The following is a 16083-nucleotide window of genomic DNA, read 5'->3' on the forward strand; positions in this document are numbered from 1 at the left end:
CTATTTGATTTGCTTTTTATTAAATGAAATGTCCTCGTGGACTAGAATAAAATCCATATGTATTTTTAAGTTGGCTTTTAAAAGTATTTTTTATAGTAAAGGAATTTTAATAATTTTGTATTTGAATAAAATAGATTGAAAACACTTATTTTAGTTGAGTTATTAAAAAAATATTTGAAAAGCTATAAATATTGGCTTTAAAAAAACAATTTCCGTTTGGATACAAAAGTTATTGGCTTAAAAAAAAACTTAAATACGTCCAGCTTTTTAGAGCTCGTTTGGTTTCAGTAGACAATTAAGAATTTTTTTTTAAAAAGGCTTTTATTAACTCAAATGTGTTTGGATAAATTTTAAGTTTTTTAAAAGCACTTATTCAAGCCAAAATAAGTGCTTTTTTTAAAGCCCATATTTATAGATTTTCAAATGTTTTTTTTTTAAAACTCAACTTTAAAAAAGTGCTTTCAATATATTTATCCAAACACAAAATTATTTCAGCTTTTACTTTGAAAAATATTTTTAAAAGCCAACTTAAAAAAGCACTTATTTTTTAAAAAATCTACTGAAAACAAACAGGCCTTTAAAGTGCTTTTATTAAAAAAAAAACAGAAGCAGTTTTAGTGTTTGGATAAATGTTAAAAAAATGATATTTTAAATTAAAATATAAGTAAAAGCCAAAAAGTCAAAATTTCTGGCTTTTAAAAAAACACTTATTTGGGCTTAAATAAGTGTTTTTTTTTTAAAAAAAAAAACGGCTATTGTAACCAAACACATAACTTTTTAAGAAAAGCAATCTTTTAAAAAATTATTTTTTAAACATTTATCCAAACACTAAAACTGTTTCTGCTTTTTTTAAAATAAAAACACTTTAAAAAACTGGACGTATTTAATTTTTTTTTAAGTCAATAACTTTTGTATCCAAACGGGCTCTTAGCTTAAATAAGTGTTTTTAAAGAAAAAATTATCTTTTAGCTTCTTAATTCAAATGGACTCTAATTATTCTAATAATGTTCATTAACCTCTTTCATCTTCGTGCTTCTCGTTCCCGTAAACTCAATGTTTGATCAATAATCTTCTGCATACATAGCTCGGTCAACCATGATGAACACCTTAAAATATCGAGCCAAAATTACAAAATTTTTAAATTCCTTTGCTCTACAAAAAAATAGGGTTTGGTATTATTTTTAAAATTTGATGTGATTTGTTCTTTTTTTTTTTCGGCTGCTAGCTATTATTATTTGATAGAGAAGTTTTTTGTCAATCTATTTTATCGAGAGGGACAATATGGTAATTTCGTATGGTTGTCGGTTGAATAGTACAAAACAAGATAAATTATCGGTAATTTAGCATTCAGTCCCCAAACCTAAATTAAATTTGGTGATCAGTCCCTATTAGAAAAAACTTTGTTTAAACTCCCTGGGCCCACATGTTTTATTTTGGATGAAATTCGGTACATAACATGAAAAATACGGTACAAGTACAAGGTAATTGAGTATCGACTGTTTCAAATATTGGTACTAATTTATGATTTTTGAGTACTCAAATATGTAATCAAATATTGTTATAATGACACATTTGTTTTTTTAGATGACCATTGGTACAAAATATTAGAAATACGGTACTAATATATGAGATTTTGAGTATCAAATGTGTTAGATCTGGTATAAATATATGATTTTCAAGTACTAAAAAATATTGACATTAATAACACATTTATCTTATTTGGATGGAAATCGGTACAAAATATTTAAAATATAGTACTCATATGTGATATTTGAGTACTCAATGTGTTAGATCTGGTACAAATATATGATTTTTGAGTACTCAAACATATGTTGCAAGTTCACATTAATAAAAATGTTTAGATTTTATACTCAAAATCTTATTTTTTGTACTCGATCTTGAACAATTAGTGCTCAAATATCATGTATTTATACCATATTTTCAATGTTTTGTACTTAATTTTATCCCAAAAAAATAAAGTGGGCCCAGGGAGTGCAAACAACTTTTTTTCTGACAAGGGACTGATTCTTAATTTGACTTTGGTTTTGGGAACTGAACACTAATTCACCCATAAATTATCACACCTATTCGACGCTACAAATATAATCGAAAACTAGCTTATTTGCACACAATCGTTGTGTGTGACAAAAATTTTGATTTTTTTAATTAAATTTAATTTCAATAAAAAATTTAATAAATTTATGGTAGCAAAAAAAAAAAAAGTTTTTTTTGGTAAAAATAATAATTAGTTCAAATATAATATAATGTATTAGTTATCTCCCACTTTTTTTTTCAAATAATTTGAAATTTCAAAATAGATAAATAGATGAAAATTAAGGTGTCATACCAAATGATGAGACAGTTTCTCTAAAACCCTCTTGCTTAATAAATATGTATAAATAATGTATACCATGCGGGCTTTCACTTAGAATTCTCGGGCTTCATGTTAACACAATAATCGAACTGAACATGGGATGTTGCATGATTATATAGCTAACATCCTATAATCCTTTGAATCTAACACAGGTAATTGTATGAAATGATTTAAACCATTCTATGAGGGCTTCCGCATTGGTTACCATTATAACTCCCACCAGCGCCCACAGGGGTATAAGAAAGTTGGTAAGGCCTGAGATGACGTAGAAAAAAATTTCTCGCCGTTGCAGATTCGATCCTCGTGTGAAGCATATTTTCTGCTGAAATATTGTGAGGGTATGCTCTGGGGGTTGGTATGTTGCTCCCTCCTTCAGGTCTCTGCCGCTCGTGCACATCCCTCGATTTAACCCCGCATGAGCCAATGGGCATCTGACTCATGTGGGATGGGGTCCCCTTCGGGGTCAACCCTTTTTTAACTATAACACCCACCAGCTTATCAAAAAATATGTGGTCCACTACCACATACTCATTATATTAACATCGACCTCTCTTTTACTCACATTTATTTTAACATTAACGGTCATTATTTATGTGTCTCACAGTCCATTCAAGCATCTTTACTTTTTTCATATTAAATAAATACATTTTAAATTTAATTTACAAGATTAAAATTATTTTTTTTTTTGGATTTTTTTAAAATTAATTCGGATTTAATAAAAAAAATTATAAAAAATATTTAAAAAAATAAAAGAATTACATTGGAATATTATAGTTTTAAAAAATTTTAAAAAAAGTAAAAGGGATGTGCAAACCGCGTGGGGTGGCCAGCACGCGCCAGAATGCAATAAAAAAAAAAACACGAATGAACACATTCAATGTTCTGAACGCATTCATCCATGTACATGCTGGGTTAATGAGATACTATACTAAGGGTAATATCTAAATCATGCATTCAATGGTTCGTATATCTACACATAGGCGTAATTAATGATATATTATTGACGTAACAAATCATAAGACATTAGATCTATCATTGAGATAACTAATACCCATAAAATATGTTGAACTCTAATGTCCACTCACATTGGTTTGAACATTAAGTGGGCATTATAATGCCCACTTAATAATGCCCACTTAATGTAACCAACCAATGCTGCTCTACGGAATTGCAAGAAATACACGTTATATGATATTATAGCACAACTTATGCTTATTATGCCCTAGCTTCTGTGATACTCAAGGAACTCAATAAACTTCTCCACATAAGCAGAATGTAGTTCTTTGTCCCTAAACATCCCACTTACTTTTTTCGCATTGTCCCTCAACGTCTCTCCTTCATTCCCAACCATCACGTTCTTTACCGTGTCGACGACCGAGTCTTTCGTGTACGACCCGTCTGACTCGTTTCTCGGAATCTCGGCTCCCACCAGATTTTGAGCAACAACTCTAGAACTCAGACCTTGATCCACCAAAAAGGGTAACGTGATCAAAGGGTGACCAAACATGAGTCCTTCCACAATAGAACTCCATCCGCAATGTGTCAAGAATCCACCGACCGAGTCATGGCTCAATATCTTCAATTGAGGCACCCAACCCTTCCACACGAGTCCCCGGTCCCGCTCGACTCGACCCTCGAACCCATCCGGCAGACTCGGCGTGCTCGACTCGGATGGCTTCCTCATAGCCCAAAAGAAAGGTACCCCGGACGACTCCAACCCAAGAGCCAACTCGGTGAGTTGACTCTGACTCAGTTCCACCTCGCTCCCTAGTGCCACGTAGACCACCGAGCCTCTGATTTGACCATCGAGCCAATTTTTGACCGAAATCCATGTTTCATCACTGCAGTCGCTATCTTCAACACATGATGGTGGCATCAATCCTAGTGGAATCACCGGCCTTTGGTAAAGTTCTTCAGCCACTTTCAACCATTCTGGTTCGAATTCATGGCAGTGTCGAGTCAAGATCGCTTCGGACCCAAGTACGGATTTACCCATACGGTAAAAATCTGTAAAACCCGAAGTATTATCTTGAGATGCGCTTATCATCCACTCGGCTTCAAAAAGCCGATAAGCCACATTTGTTTCGAACTTGACCCATTTAGGAGGAACAGTGAAATCTTCTTTTCTTGTTCGATAATCCGAGCCGTTGATCATGGTGTCCAACGGCCCGATGAACGCTAAAAACCATGCGTTGATGATCAAGAAGAAGGCACGGGAGATTCCGAGCCTGGCGGCGACAGGAGGGAGCCAATGCGGGGCAAAATCATAGATGATCCAGTCGGGGCTTGATCCTTCCAAGAAACGAGTCAGCTCGGATTCCATACCATCGAATGCTCTCTTTAAATGAGGCATATCTTCGTTTTTTATGTCTGCTGTGGCTTCCGCGGTCTCCTGAAGTTGAGGGATTTTGGGCAGGGGAATTTTTATAAAAGTGATGGAAGAAGCTAGATCTGGTGGCAGCTTTGGTAGCCGATCGATGTTCCTTGGAGTGGAAATGAATGAGATTTGGTGGCCTTTTCTTGCAATGAATTTGGAGAGTTCTAGGTAGGGAATCATGTGTCCGAAAGCTAGCCACGGGAACATAACTACGTGCAAATTTCTCTGTTTCGCCATGACAAAAGAAACAAAAGAAGAGCAAAAAGAAATGACTAATGTTGATGAATTTGAATTTGCTTTCAGAAGTAGCTAGAGACCTGAGTGAGCTTCATTAATATATATTTGCTCACTAAATAGTTCATTTGTATTGTAATATAATGCAATTCATGTTATCAGGAAAAAAACTATAAAATATTCCTTTCTTGTCAAAATATTTAATTTTTGTGTTGTGGTAGAATTTGTCTTAGCACATAAATAATATAAATCTAATATCTCATTATTTATTACGTCAACAATATATCATTAATTACGTATATGTGTAAAAATACGAACCATTTGATGCATGATCCAGTGTAACATGATCAACGGCCCCAATGTACAGGGACGAAACCAACACGAGGCCGACGAAATCTACACCGGTGTAAGAATTTTGCAAGTGGAAACATAAAGTCACACAAAGATTCTCAAAGCACTGATCCTTTATAATGCACTAGTTGTGGCTTCCATAGTTTTGACAGAGAATATAGAACACTACTGCAAATAAAATGCTAGTACAAAAACTTGTAGAACATTGTATTTATTATTGGAGGATTGATGCTCCTGGGAATGGAAAACAGATTGAAAATTAATCCAATGCCCAGAAACTGCTCCTGCAGAGTCATTGTGCATCATTGAAAATGGCTTACTTTACAGCATTCCAGCCTCAACCTAACCTGTAACGACTAAAAACTAATCCTAGACCTTATCGGGTCAGATGAAGAGTCGATTAACAACGAATTGCACGAAGTAAAAACTACGGTTAAACATCAGTAGAAGACTGGTATCACCTAATAATCTAGCTAGTTAGTTAACTAGCAATTAATGTCAATGTTGATTGGATTGATTAGGCCAAATGAACAACTCTGGCACCATGGGAGAGGCTGCTGAAGCATCGAGAGCGAGGGGATTGCTGGTATGGAGGTGATGGAAGAGGCCGTGATGATAGAACGGGACCGAAAGGTCCAACGGTACGCCACAGGGGATGTTGGAAACTGGTTGAAAAGTAGCAAAATCAATGCTGCTGCTGCTGCTGCTGTTGCATGGTGGTTGAAGTATGTTGCTATAAGGTATATTTTCTTGGGGTACTTCGAGAGATGGCTTTAACCGTTTCGCCGTTCCTCCGATGGGTAGGGAGCTTCTATTGATTGCTTCAACATTGTAACGATTCATCTCGAAATTGGTTACCGCATTTATTCCTCGAAACTTTATCGCGGCTATGTCATATGCTTCGGCTGCTTCTTCCTCAGTTGCTGCCAAATCATGAACAAAAGTCCATTTAACTTTATTCTCAGATTTGTTCGAATAAAATTTCGAGTATATTGAAAGTTGGCATACCAAATGTTCCGAGATACAGATCTTTATTCCCAGCAACTCGTCCGATCCTCGCCTGCCAACGACCTTGTTGATGATGCCTGCAAGTTCGAGGTCAGATCATAATTGTTCATTGTAAGTTGTAACGTTAAAAATCATGACTAAATGAATTGGATAATTCGAGAAATTTAATTAGTTTATATATATGACAAGATTTGAGAGATCAAACCTCGTAACACCCCTGTAGATGGATGCTCCCCTTGAGAAACCACTACTCTTCCTAAAGATAATAGTAACTCATAAATAATTACATCAAACAAATCAACAAGAAGTATTTTGTTCGAAGTGACTTTAGATGTCATGTGTGCAAACCTTCGAATCGAGGCAATAAACTCTTGTTTAGTCGAGTGCTTCATCTCATCCATTTCTTTAGTATAATTGGATATCTGAAACGACAATTTTCTGTAAGACTCCGACGATCATGCATGGGTTTAAACAATTGTGAACAATAAGAGTGAACTTCAAGATCAAGGATTTAGAGTGAACAATAAGAGTGAACTTCAAGATCAAGGTTTAAATTCTTCTATTAACAAATTTAATGCTTTTCGAATAGACCAAATATTCAATTTTCGAATGTTTATGTCAAATATCAAATCTCACATTCCAATCACATCTTATAAATTGAGGCTCGTGGTGAAGAAATTAAACGAAGATCTTTACCGGGAAGTTGGTGGTGGCATTATGTCCCCAATATTTTAGAGCCGCTAAATCGTATGCCCTCGCGGCCTTTTCTTCCTTGTCGTAGCCACCTGCACATCAAAACGATTATACGCAAATGAGACGAAAATTCATACACACATTACATGTACATGAAAATTGTAGCACACTAAACAACTTACCCAAGTACACTGCCAACAATAATAATCCACAGTTTCGTAACATCCAGGAATAAGTATCCAAATTCATGCAAAAGAACGAAGCTATCGTTAGTATATCACCAAAGGAAGCTAAATCTCAAGATATACAGGTTAATTAAACAAGTGCATAGTAAACACATGCACTAGTACGTATGAAAACAAAAATATTCAGAAAAATAAATTTATGACAACTTTGAATTTGTCCTTCAATCAAACTCAATTCAAATACACAAAAGTGGTATGAATCATTGACATGATATTCAATTATAATGTGGCCAACCCCACAAAAAGTCCTTTAATTAGGCTTGGTGGGGGCACACATGTTGCAACCAAGGTGTACAATGGACAAGAGTTTCAATTTACACAGACCCATGCATATATAGATATAGATATACCACCAAATACATAAACAAATTGGCGGCACATCCCATTGAATGAAATAAAGAGGTACAATTTGTACATCAATATTCCACTCAATCAATCAATCATCACTGTAAAAAGTTTGATTGAAATTAAAGTAGCTAGTTGAAAAACACATACATATATACATCACTTTTGACCATATATTAATGTTGTAATTGAATCCATGCAACGCAAAGTATACAAGTTACCTTGACGGCCTTTTCTAGCTTGGCCCTCCCTTCTACAGCTGTTGTCCCATAGATGGGCTTCGTATCTTCCAGTCCATCTGTGTCTGCATAAACACACCGATCCAGGGAATAAATTAAATAAATAAAGTTTAAAATTTGAAAAATAAGTAAACGTTACTTGTAACTTTGAATAATATAAAACATATATAATAAAGTACGTACCGGGTGACGCCTCGGTAAATCGAAGTTCTTTGACCAAAAGTATCAGCAATTTTCTTGCAGCTTTCAGATTCAACAGAGACGATAGCTTTGTTGTTGCTATTATTTTTATTATCACCATTACTAAATCCAAGCGACGACTCATCAACTTCCGAGCCTGAATTAGCAGAAAATGCTTCAAACTCAGTGATAGCCTTGAGATCTTGCTGGTCTCCGGGCCTGAAATAGGCGGCGGCTTGATGGCTGTCGTAGATATGAGTCAAGGTTGAATCTTGGGTCTCCGTCGAGTCGCCGCCGAAGAAATCCTCGAGCTTCGGCGGCGCTTGTGGTGTTGTTGAATCCATGAAGCTGCTCAAGTAGTGGTTTTCTGCTTCAGGGTACATGGTCTGATGAGATCTTTGGCTTGTTGGCCACCCTATAATAATAAATAAATAATCAAATGCATAAAAGTCTTGAAAGAAATGGTTTTAAAAGTAAAAAAAAATTACTTTTGCTTTCAAACAAAATGTTGCAGCAACGGAAATTAAAGTGGTAGTGATGAATTATTGATATGTTAAAATGTTTGGTGCATTTTCTTGTCATTTCTTGCTTTATTCAAACTTGGTTAGAAAAGCAAATACTAAATCTCAAGAAAGGTGAAAACTGGGTTAATTAATTAAACAATATATCAGTAAATGTGCTTACCATTAACAGCGTAAAAATTATCAGCAAAGCCGTAGTAGTTGTGAGAATGATCTGTAGAAGAAGCTGGCTGCAGCATTTGATCCATGGAAGACTGTAGTGAGAATGATAGCCAGTTGCTTTCTGGTGCCATCTCCTTCAAATTTCTTACTTTTAATTTACCAATAAGTTTAATATATATAATAATAACTAGTAAACATACAAATCTCCACTCCGACTTTTCGTATTACGCCTACAAAACCACTCGAGAATCGTCAAGAATGAATAAAGAACATGCAATAGCTTTCATTATTGATTGAGTGATCTCATATAAAGAAACAAAAAGAAATAAATTTATAAAACCCAGATGGGATGGATGTTCACTACTCATTGAGCAAATATATGGATGGATATGTTGTAACACTTGAACAGGAAAAAAAGACGAAGTAAAAAAAAAAAAGGCGCATGCAAAGGTGAAATTAAGAAGCAAGAAAAATTGGCAAAGAAACAGGAAGCAGACGCAAAGCTTAAAAAGGGCGAAAAGGGTGTGGGGACATGTGGAGGAATATAATGGGAGAAAGGGGGCGGTACCCTCCGCCATTCGGCGTAAAACCAGAGAGGAAATTCATTGCTTTTATTATATTATATTATAAAATAAAAATGTATAATATAATATACTTATATATTATAATGGGGAAAATTTTGAAAAAATAAATTAGAATTAGAATTATAAAGAGTGAAGAAGGGGAGTACGTGACTTTTGGGGTTTGGTTCTTGCGGGGAGCAAGTTTTGGCTTGGCCGGCCAGCATGGTCGCGAAAGATGCGGCCTGGTGCTCATTTTCTTGGAACAAGATTTTATATAATCTTTTTACCCTGTTTTCTTTTTGGGTTTGGGTTTTGTTTCCGCTTTAATTTAAGCTATATATATACTATTATTACTTGATAAGTCGTATTGGACATAGCAAAATACATTACTATTTATTCAAATATTTTAAAATATCCATTTATAATAACCAAAAACATTTAAGTTGTTATATAAAAGATACTTTGTTTAATTTATATATAATACATCTTGAGCGTATATAAAAAATAGATATAGATTAAGAAATTTATTGTTAATACGTACGAAATTAGTTAGTGTAGTGTCTTGCTTTATAGGTTTATTTACATTTAAAGTTTGATTGCATTGTTTATAACTCATTTGACACCAAGATCTTAAATACGAAACGAGATCTCGAATTCAAAATTCAAATTGTGACAACACTTTTTCTTACTTAAAAATAAATAAAGTTCAAATGCATTGACAACTAGTTTGTTACAGATGTATGTTGAAATTAAAGATATAACTTTTAACCCAAAGAATATATACGGCCATTTAATACGCATGCATTAATTTGACATTTGAATGGTTAATGGGTTTCATAATTAATTAATTAAAATGAGAAATGAATAAATTTGGTCACATCATGTCAAATCATCACATTGCAAAAAAACGAATGACTTTTATGCTAACCATGAATAAAACACAAAGGGCCAACCGTGTTTATCTGCAAAAAATTACGCGTGAAACTAATAATAAATGTTTGACTAACAGATTATTAAAGAAGAAATTATTATACTTCAAATACATGCATGAATGAGCAATAAATATCTTTTGAAAATAAATATTAAGAACGACAGGATAATTTGGTGGTGGCACCCGCGAGAGAATGAAACTCTTGGAAGTATGCAACGTAGCCAAAATCAAAATGTATGGGTTATATATGGACGCCAATTTTTGTGTGCTATTTTAGTTATTATTATCTAATTATGATTTTATTTGTGAGCATAAATAAATATTGATAGAAATAAGAATTTTTCATTATATATATATATATATATTTTCAAATATTTTAATTGTTAAGTGGTGATATCCTCGAAAGATTATCCGGGACTCGGGTGGCCGGGAAAATCACCCAAGTGGTACGATATTCTGGGAGGTTTTCTTAGACCCGGGAGATTTACCCCAGAGGGCTTGAGAATCCCAGGAGATCGAGAAGAGCCCGGGACCACAAGCGAGAGAGCTGCAAAGATACTAATTTTTCGGGACAGCGGAGCGGGTCTTAGCCCGACTATCTTTAGAAAGTAAGGTGATATCCTCGAAAGATTACCCGGGACGCGGATGGCCAGGGAAATCACCCGGGTGGTACGATATCCCGAGAGGTTTTCTTAGACCCAGGAGATTTACCCGAGAGGGCTTGGGAATCCCAGGAGATCGAGAGGAGCCCGGGACCACAAGCAACAGAGCTGGGCATATAGGAATAAGCCTTCGGAAGGTAGGAAAAGAACGAAAGCTAGTGGGACCCTAGTTTTTTTTATTCTTAGGGCCAGGAAGCGGCCACGTCTACTTGGAGTATTCCAGGTTCTGAGCACAGACCAAATCATTACTGATCATGTTTCAACGGAATGAGTTTTCTCCTGAGATTACAAGGTGTCTAAATCACACGTGGTAATCATCTCATCACCCTAAAAGTTGTCAGGGAGTCCATATCCAGTAATCATTGATGACCCGGGCGGACGAGTATAAAGACCAGGATCGAGCGCCTGGCCTAGGTAACTTTTCAGAATCTATCACTTATCATTATCATTTCCGCACACACTCACTTTCTTAAACATCATAAGTCCACTCCATACATCTTAGTCTAACTTAAGCATCGGAGTGGCGACGCCGGAAACCATTCCGGCTCCCCACTTACGAGTTTTCTTGTTCTTCAGCGTGTAGGCTTCATCTCCAAACAGACGAGGAACTCGCCTGCTATTTCGCCCGGGAATTTACCCACCCTCGGGTACCCATTTTATGATAATCGCATCATTAAGAATTATATTAAGCCAAGTCAAAGCTCTTAAAGACTGAACCGAATACTCATGTGATACAATAGTTTTGTGTTCAAAACCTGAAAGAAACGGTGTTCGTGGTTGGTTATGTAAAATAGGCAGTGTTGTCCTTTGTGTTGTAACACCACAGACAACACAGTGCAACGAAAATTTAAAGCGTAAATAAAACACAAGTAAATAATTTTGCACGAGTATAAAAACTCGTGCAGGTGCCTTACGGCTAAATATTACTAGTAAACGTAAGATCAGTCTTACAAAGCAATCCTAGTAATTTTACGAAAAATCATTAAATCCTAAATTTCTCAACAAGTTGAGAAATCAAACTTGCATCCTAAAATACAACAGAGTATAAAAGAAATTGGATGCAACTCCCGTAGCCTAAATTGAAGAGACAGAAAAGATCTTCAACAACACAGTTCTCACAGTGTTGTCTCTGATGTTTTCAACACGAACGGCAACACGGGGACATGCAACAAAGATGGCTGCAAACCTTGCTTCAGAGTTCTTCAAATTCTTCAACAGAATTCTTCAGAGTATGCGCAGAGAATTGTACGTCTGAAGCTCTCTTTCATCTTGTGCGTGAAATCTCCTTTTATAGATTAGCATTCAAATCTTGAAGATTTCCTTAGATAGAGTCCTACAAGAATAAGCAACTATCTTTTAGTAGGAAATAAACTCTATCAAATCTTGCAAATCAAATCTTGATAATATCGAATTATATTATATCAAATAATCACCTTATCAAGACATGATTTAAACTTGGCAAATATATCTTTAACATAATCGATATATATATATATATATATATATAGGATATTTACCATATATTTTATCTTGTCTAGAAAGCAAAATCTTATAATATCCAATTAATTAAGGGCCAAAATAGGAATAAAATTCCTTTCAATCTCCCCCTTTTTGCTTTCTGGACAAAACATTGCACAAATATGAAATAATCATAAACTCCCCCTGAGTTTAAAAATCTTCTCCCCCTGAATTTTAAAGTCTCCCCCTGAAGTGTTGTCCCTCGTGTCGTAACACGGTGGATAACATGGACAATAACACATGAGATTCTTTAATTCATATATCATAGCATAATTGGGATAGAAGATGTTAGTCTAGTTAAAGCCTGTAAGAGCACTTAAAGCACATAACTAGAACGAACCAAAACAATTATATTGAAATCGAAATGAAGCAAATAGAGCAAAGATGAGAGAAGAAGCAAAATCTAAATTTGATCACTATCAGATCCATCTTGATCAGAGGCTTCATCCTCATCATATTTAGTCTCAGATGGACCAGCTTCATCTTGTGCACTATTATCTCCCCCTGTTTGGCCAGAAATGTCAAGTTGTCTCCGACAATCAGCCAAGATCATGTTGTAGAACGCAATATCTTCCTGTTCTTGCGCAATTTTCTCTTCAGAACGAGTCATCAGCAGCTGAATAGTGGCAGTGGTGAATTCCAGGGTAGTAGGAATAGGCACTGTTTCTTCAGTTTTGTCTCTCGTGTTGGTAACACCGGGTGCAACACCAGCAGCTTCAGCAGCAGGAGTAGGAGTAGCAGTCCAGGGCAAATCTAGAACACGATTTTCCTTGAGAAGTCCAGCTCCTAACTTCAAAATCTCAGGTTGATCAGTGAGATCTTCTGTAATATTACGGATGAAAGCCTGAGATTCCAAAATGCCGTAGATCAAGGATGGGAATGGCAGCTTTGTTGATTTGAGTCCTCCATCAGCAAACTGGAGCACTGTCTTAAATACCATCTTCCCAAAATTGAAGGGACTCCCAGTCCCAATGGCATACAAAATGACTGTCTGTGGTCTTGTGATAACTGTTGAGTTTGATGAAGGAGTCCAATTTCTCACAGCTATCTTATGCAGCACATAATAAAAAGAGGTGAGCTTAGCTGCAGAAAAATGGTCAGAGAATTGTTTGACCATACCACCAGTGAGAACAGTAATCATTTCATTGATCTCTAGAGGATTGCCTTCATCAACGTCTAGGGTGGAATAGAGAGAGTTGATCACGGCTGTAGTGAACTCGAATAGCCGACCCCGTAGATACACCAAGCCATATTTTGCAGATTCTGGATCTTCAATGCTAGCAGTCAGGTTGGCATAGAATTTCAGAATAACCCTCTTACAATAGGGTATCACGGCAACAACAGTAGAATAGAGCTGTCGAAGCTTCAAAAAATTAATCAAATTGTACCTATCATAGGAGAGTACATCAATGTTCCTCTCATCCAGTAGACCTCTATGAGCGAGAAGAGGCCAAACAGCGGCATCATCACCAGAATAAAACATGAGGAAATGAGCAGCATCCATGTCATAGTCCTCATCAACAGTGTTGTCTGTGGTGTTGTCAGCACCAACAGCAACACGGGCATCAGCAGTAGACACAACCTCCTGATCCAGAGGCCCTTCATCAGCATCCATGCTGGAAATATCTTCAGAGTCTTCTTCATCTCCAATATTAGCACTCTTATCGGAAGAGTCAGCATCAGAGTCAGCAGAAGAAGAAGAGGAAGAAGGATCATTAGCTTGATGGGCTTTGTTTGCAGCAAACTCCTCCATCATCTCAGCATCAGGCTAATCATCGGAGAGATGAGCAGAGGGAGGACCAGACGAGGAAGCCTTTCCTTGCTTCAGGCTTTCCAAAATTTGTGCCAAGGTGGCATCTTCATTGGAACCAGCAGGTTCCTGAGGTGCAGTTTTTTCAGGAGCATCCTTAGGTGGAGCATCACCAGAGGTGCTTGAATCATCACTCTCAGACGCAGATTCAACAATAGGAGCAGAGGCAGAGGCAGTGGCAGAACTAGAGGGATTCTTCCTCGCCACAAATTTGTAGTTGACATCATCAGAATCGTCACCGGAGCTGCGATCTTCTTCAGCCATGGAGATGCGAGGACCCTTGTAAAACCTTTTAGACTGGGTGAAATCAGGGTTGTATCCTGCCTGCCTTTTTGATCGGCAAGCCATCAATGGAGGAAGATTGACCCTATTCAAAACGGAGAAATCAGGAGGATTCTCCAAATCAATTGCGTTCCCTGGTTCTCCCGGCATGAGAACAGCAAGAGGAACGGTTTCCATGGGTACTGGAACGATCGGCAAAGAAGGGGTGGAAGTTGGGTTCTCCGGTGTTGCAACACTGGCGACAACATCGGGTTTTTTATGGCCCATCTAGCTTCTAATATACTATGGATCAAAGCCTGCCATAACAAATAAAAATTTTACAGAAAGAAGGATGTAGGGTTTGCAGAAGACTTGATCGGGAATAAAGCAAATTGAGAAGATGATAATGCCCGATAATCACGAAAACTTATATATAGAACCCTTATCACAAACGGTAATATTCTTCTAACAAACCCATAATTACCCTGATCCCTGATCTCCCTCAAGTTACAACGGTAACTTTCCTAAACGGCCAAAATTTTAAAAGCCGAGATTTAAGAGATACAATCCCATAAATAAGGCAATTATCCGAGATAGATATTTCAGCTCAAATCTTCCAGACTTACCTCCACATCAGCCTAACTCCACTGAAACAAATGGCAATCACAAAAATTCAATTTTTAGTAAATAGGGTAAAGCATCAAAATTCGTCTATTTAGAAGCTTACCCAAAAACAGAACCATATTAACAAAAATGCATATGCATGTCCTATTTTATGCCTAAACAGAATGTAACATATATTCAGATTCAGCAGTCGAAAGTGACACATAATTTTTCTTACGACTATACCATGAAACCAAATTATTGCCAAGGTAAAAACACCCACCCGTAGTGCTCTTTCTATCATTCACATCACCAGCCCAATCAGCATCACTAAAACCTACAAGATTAGTGTTGGTTTCCCTCATATACCACAATCCCAAATCCAATGTACCCGAAACATATTTCAAAATTCTCATAACAACTTTTAAATGGGTTACCTTTGGATCAGATTGGTACCTAGCACATAAATACACACTGAACATGATATCCGGACGACTAGCAGTCAAGTACAAAAGACTTCCTATCATGCTGCGATACATGGTGTTGTCAACACCAGCCGTAACACTGTTTTTTCCTAATTTTTCACTCGAGCCCTTAGGAGTTTTCATGTTCTTAACATTCTCTTTGCAAAAAATTTTCACCAAATTCTTTGCATACTTACTTTAACAAAGAAAAATCCTATCATTTGATTGTTTAACTTGCAGTCCAAGGAAAAAAGTTAATTCTCCTACCATGCTCATTTCAAACGTAGAAGACATGCATTCAACAAAACTATCAACATGCTTTTGAGAAGAAGCGCCAAATATAATGTCATCCACATAGACTTGACAAATAAGAATTTCACCTTTGACCTTTTGAATAAAAAAGGTTTTGTCAACCTCACCTCGTTTGAAGCCAATTTCGAGCAAATACTCGGTCAACCTATCATACCATGCTCGTGGAGCTTGCTTCAAGCCATAGAGTGCCTTCTCTAACTTGTAAACATGATCCAAGTGATGTGGATCCT

At 36.4% G+C, this 16083-nt stretch overlaps 2 protein-coding genes across 2 annotated transcripts; both read right to left on the reverse strand.

The window, feature by feature from the left end:
• Nucleotides 1-3419: 3419 nt before the first annotated feature.
• LOC140884625 (UDP-glycosyltransferase 91D2-like) lies at nt 3420-5139 on the reverse strand. The gene has a single exon (XM_073291426.1). The coding sequence runs from the start codon at nt 4986-4988 to the stop codon at nt 3597-3599; it is 1392 nt and encodes a 463-aa protein (XP_073147527.1). The 5' UTR covers nt 4989-5139; the 3' UTR covers nt 3420-3596.
• Nucleotides 5140-5537: 398 nt separating this feature from the next.
• LOC140882800 (AP2-like ethylene-responsive transcription factor AIL7) lies at nt 5538-9228 on the reverse strand. The gene is made up of 9 exons (XM_073289003.1): nt 8731-9228; nt 8050-8461; nt 7849-7931; nt 7220-7228; nt 7041-7129; nt 6693-6766; nt 6550-6600; nt 6345-6421; nt 5538-6259 (listed from the first exon to the last, which is right to left on the reverse strand). Exons 1-9 carry the CDS (start codon nt 8858-8860, stop codon nt 5835-5837), a joined length of 1350 nt encoding a protein of 449 aa, XP_073145104.1. The 5' UTR covers nt 8861-9228; the 3' UTR covers nt 5538-5834.
• Between the last annotated feature and the right edge of the window lie 6855 nt (nt 9229-16083).

This window comes from Henckelia pumila, chromosome 2 (genome assembly GCF_033568475.1).
Source record: "Henckelia pumila isolate YLH828 chromosome 2, ASM3356847v2, whole genome shotgun sequence".
Lineage (NCBI taxonomy): Eukaryota > Viridiplantae > Streptophyta > Magnoliopsida > Lamiales > Gesneriaceae > Henckelia > Henckelia pumila.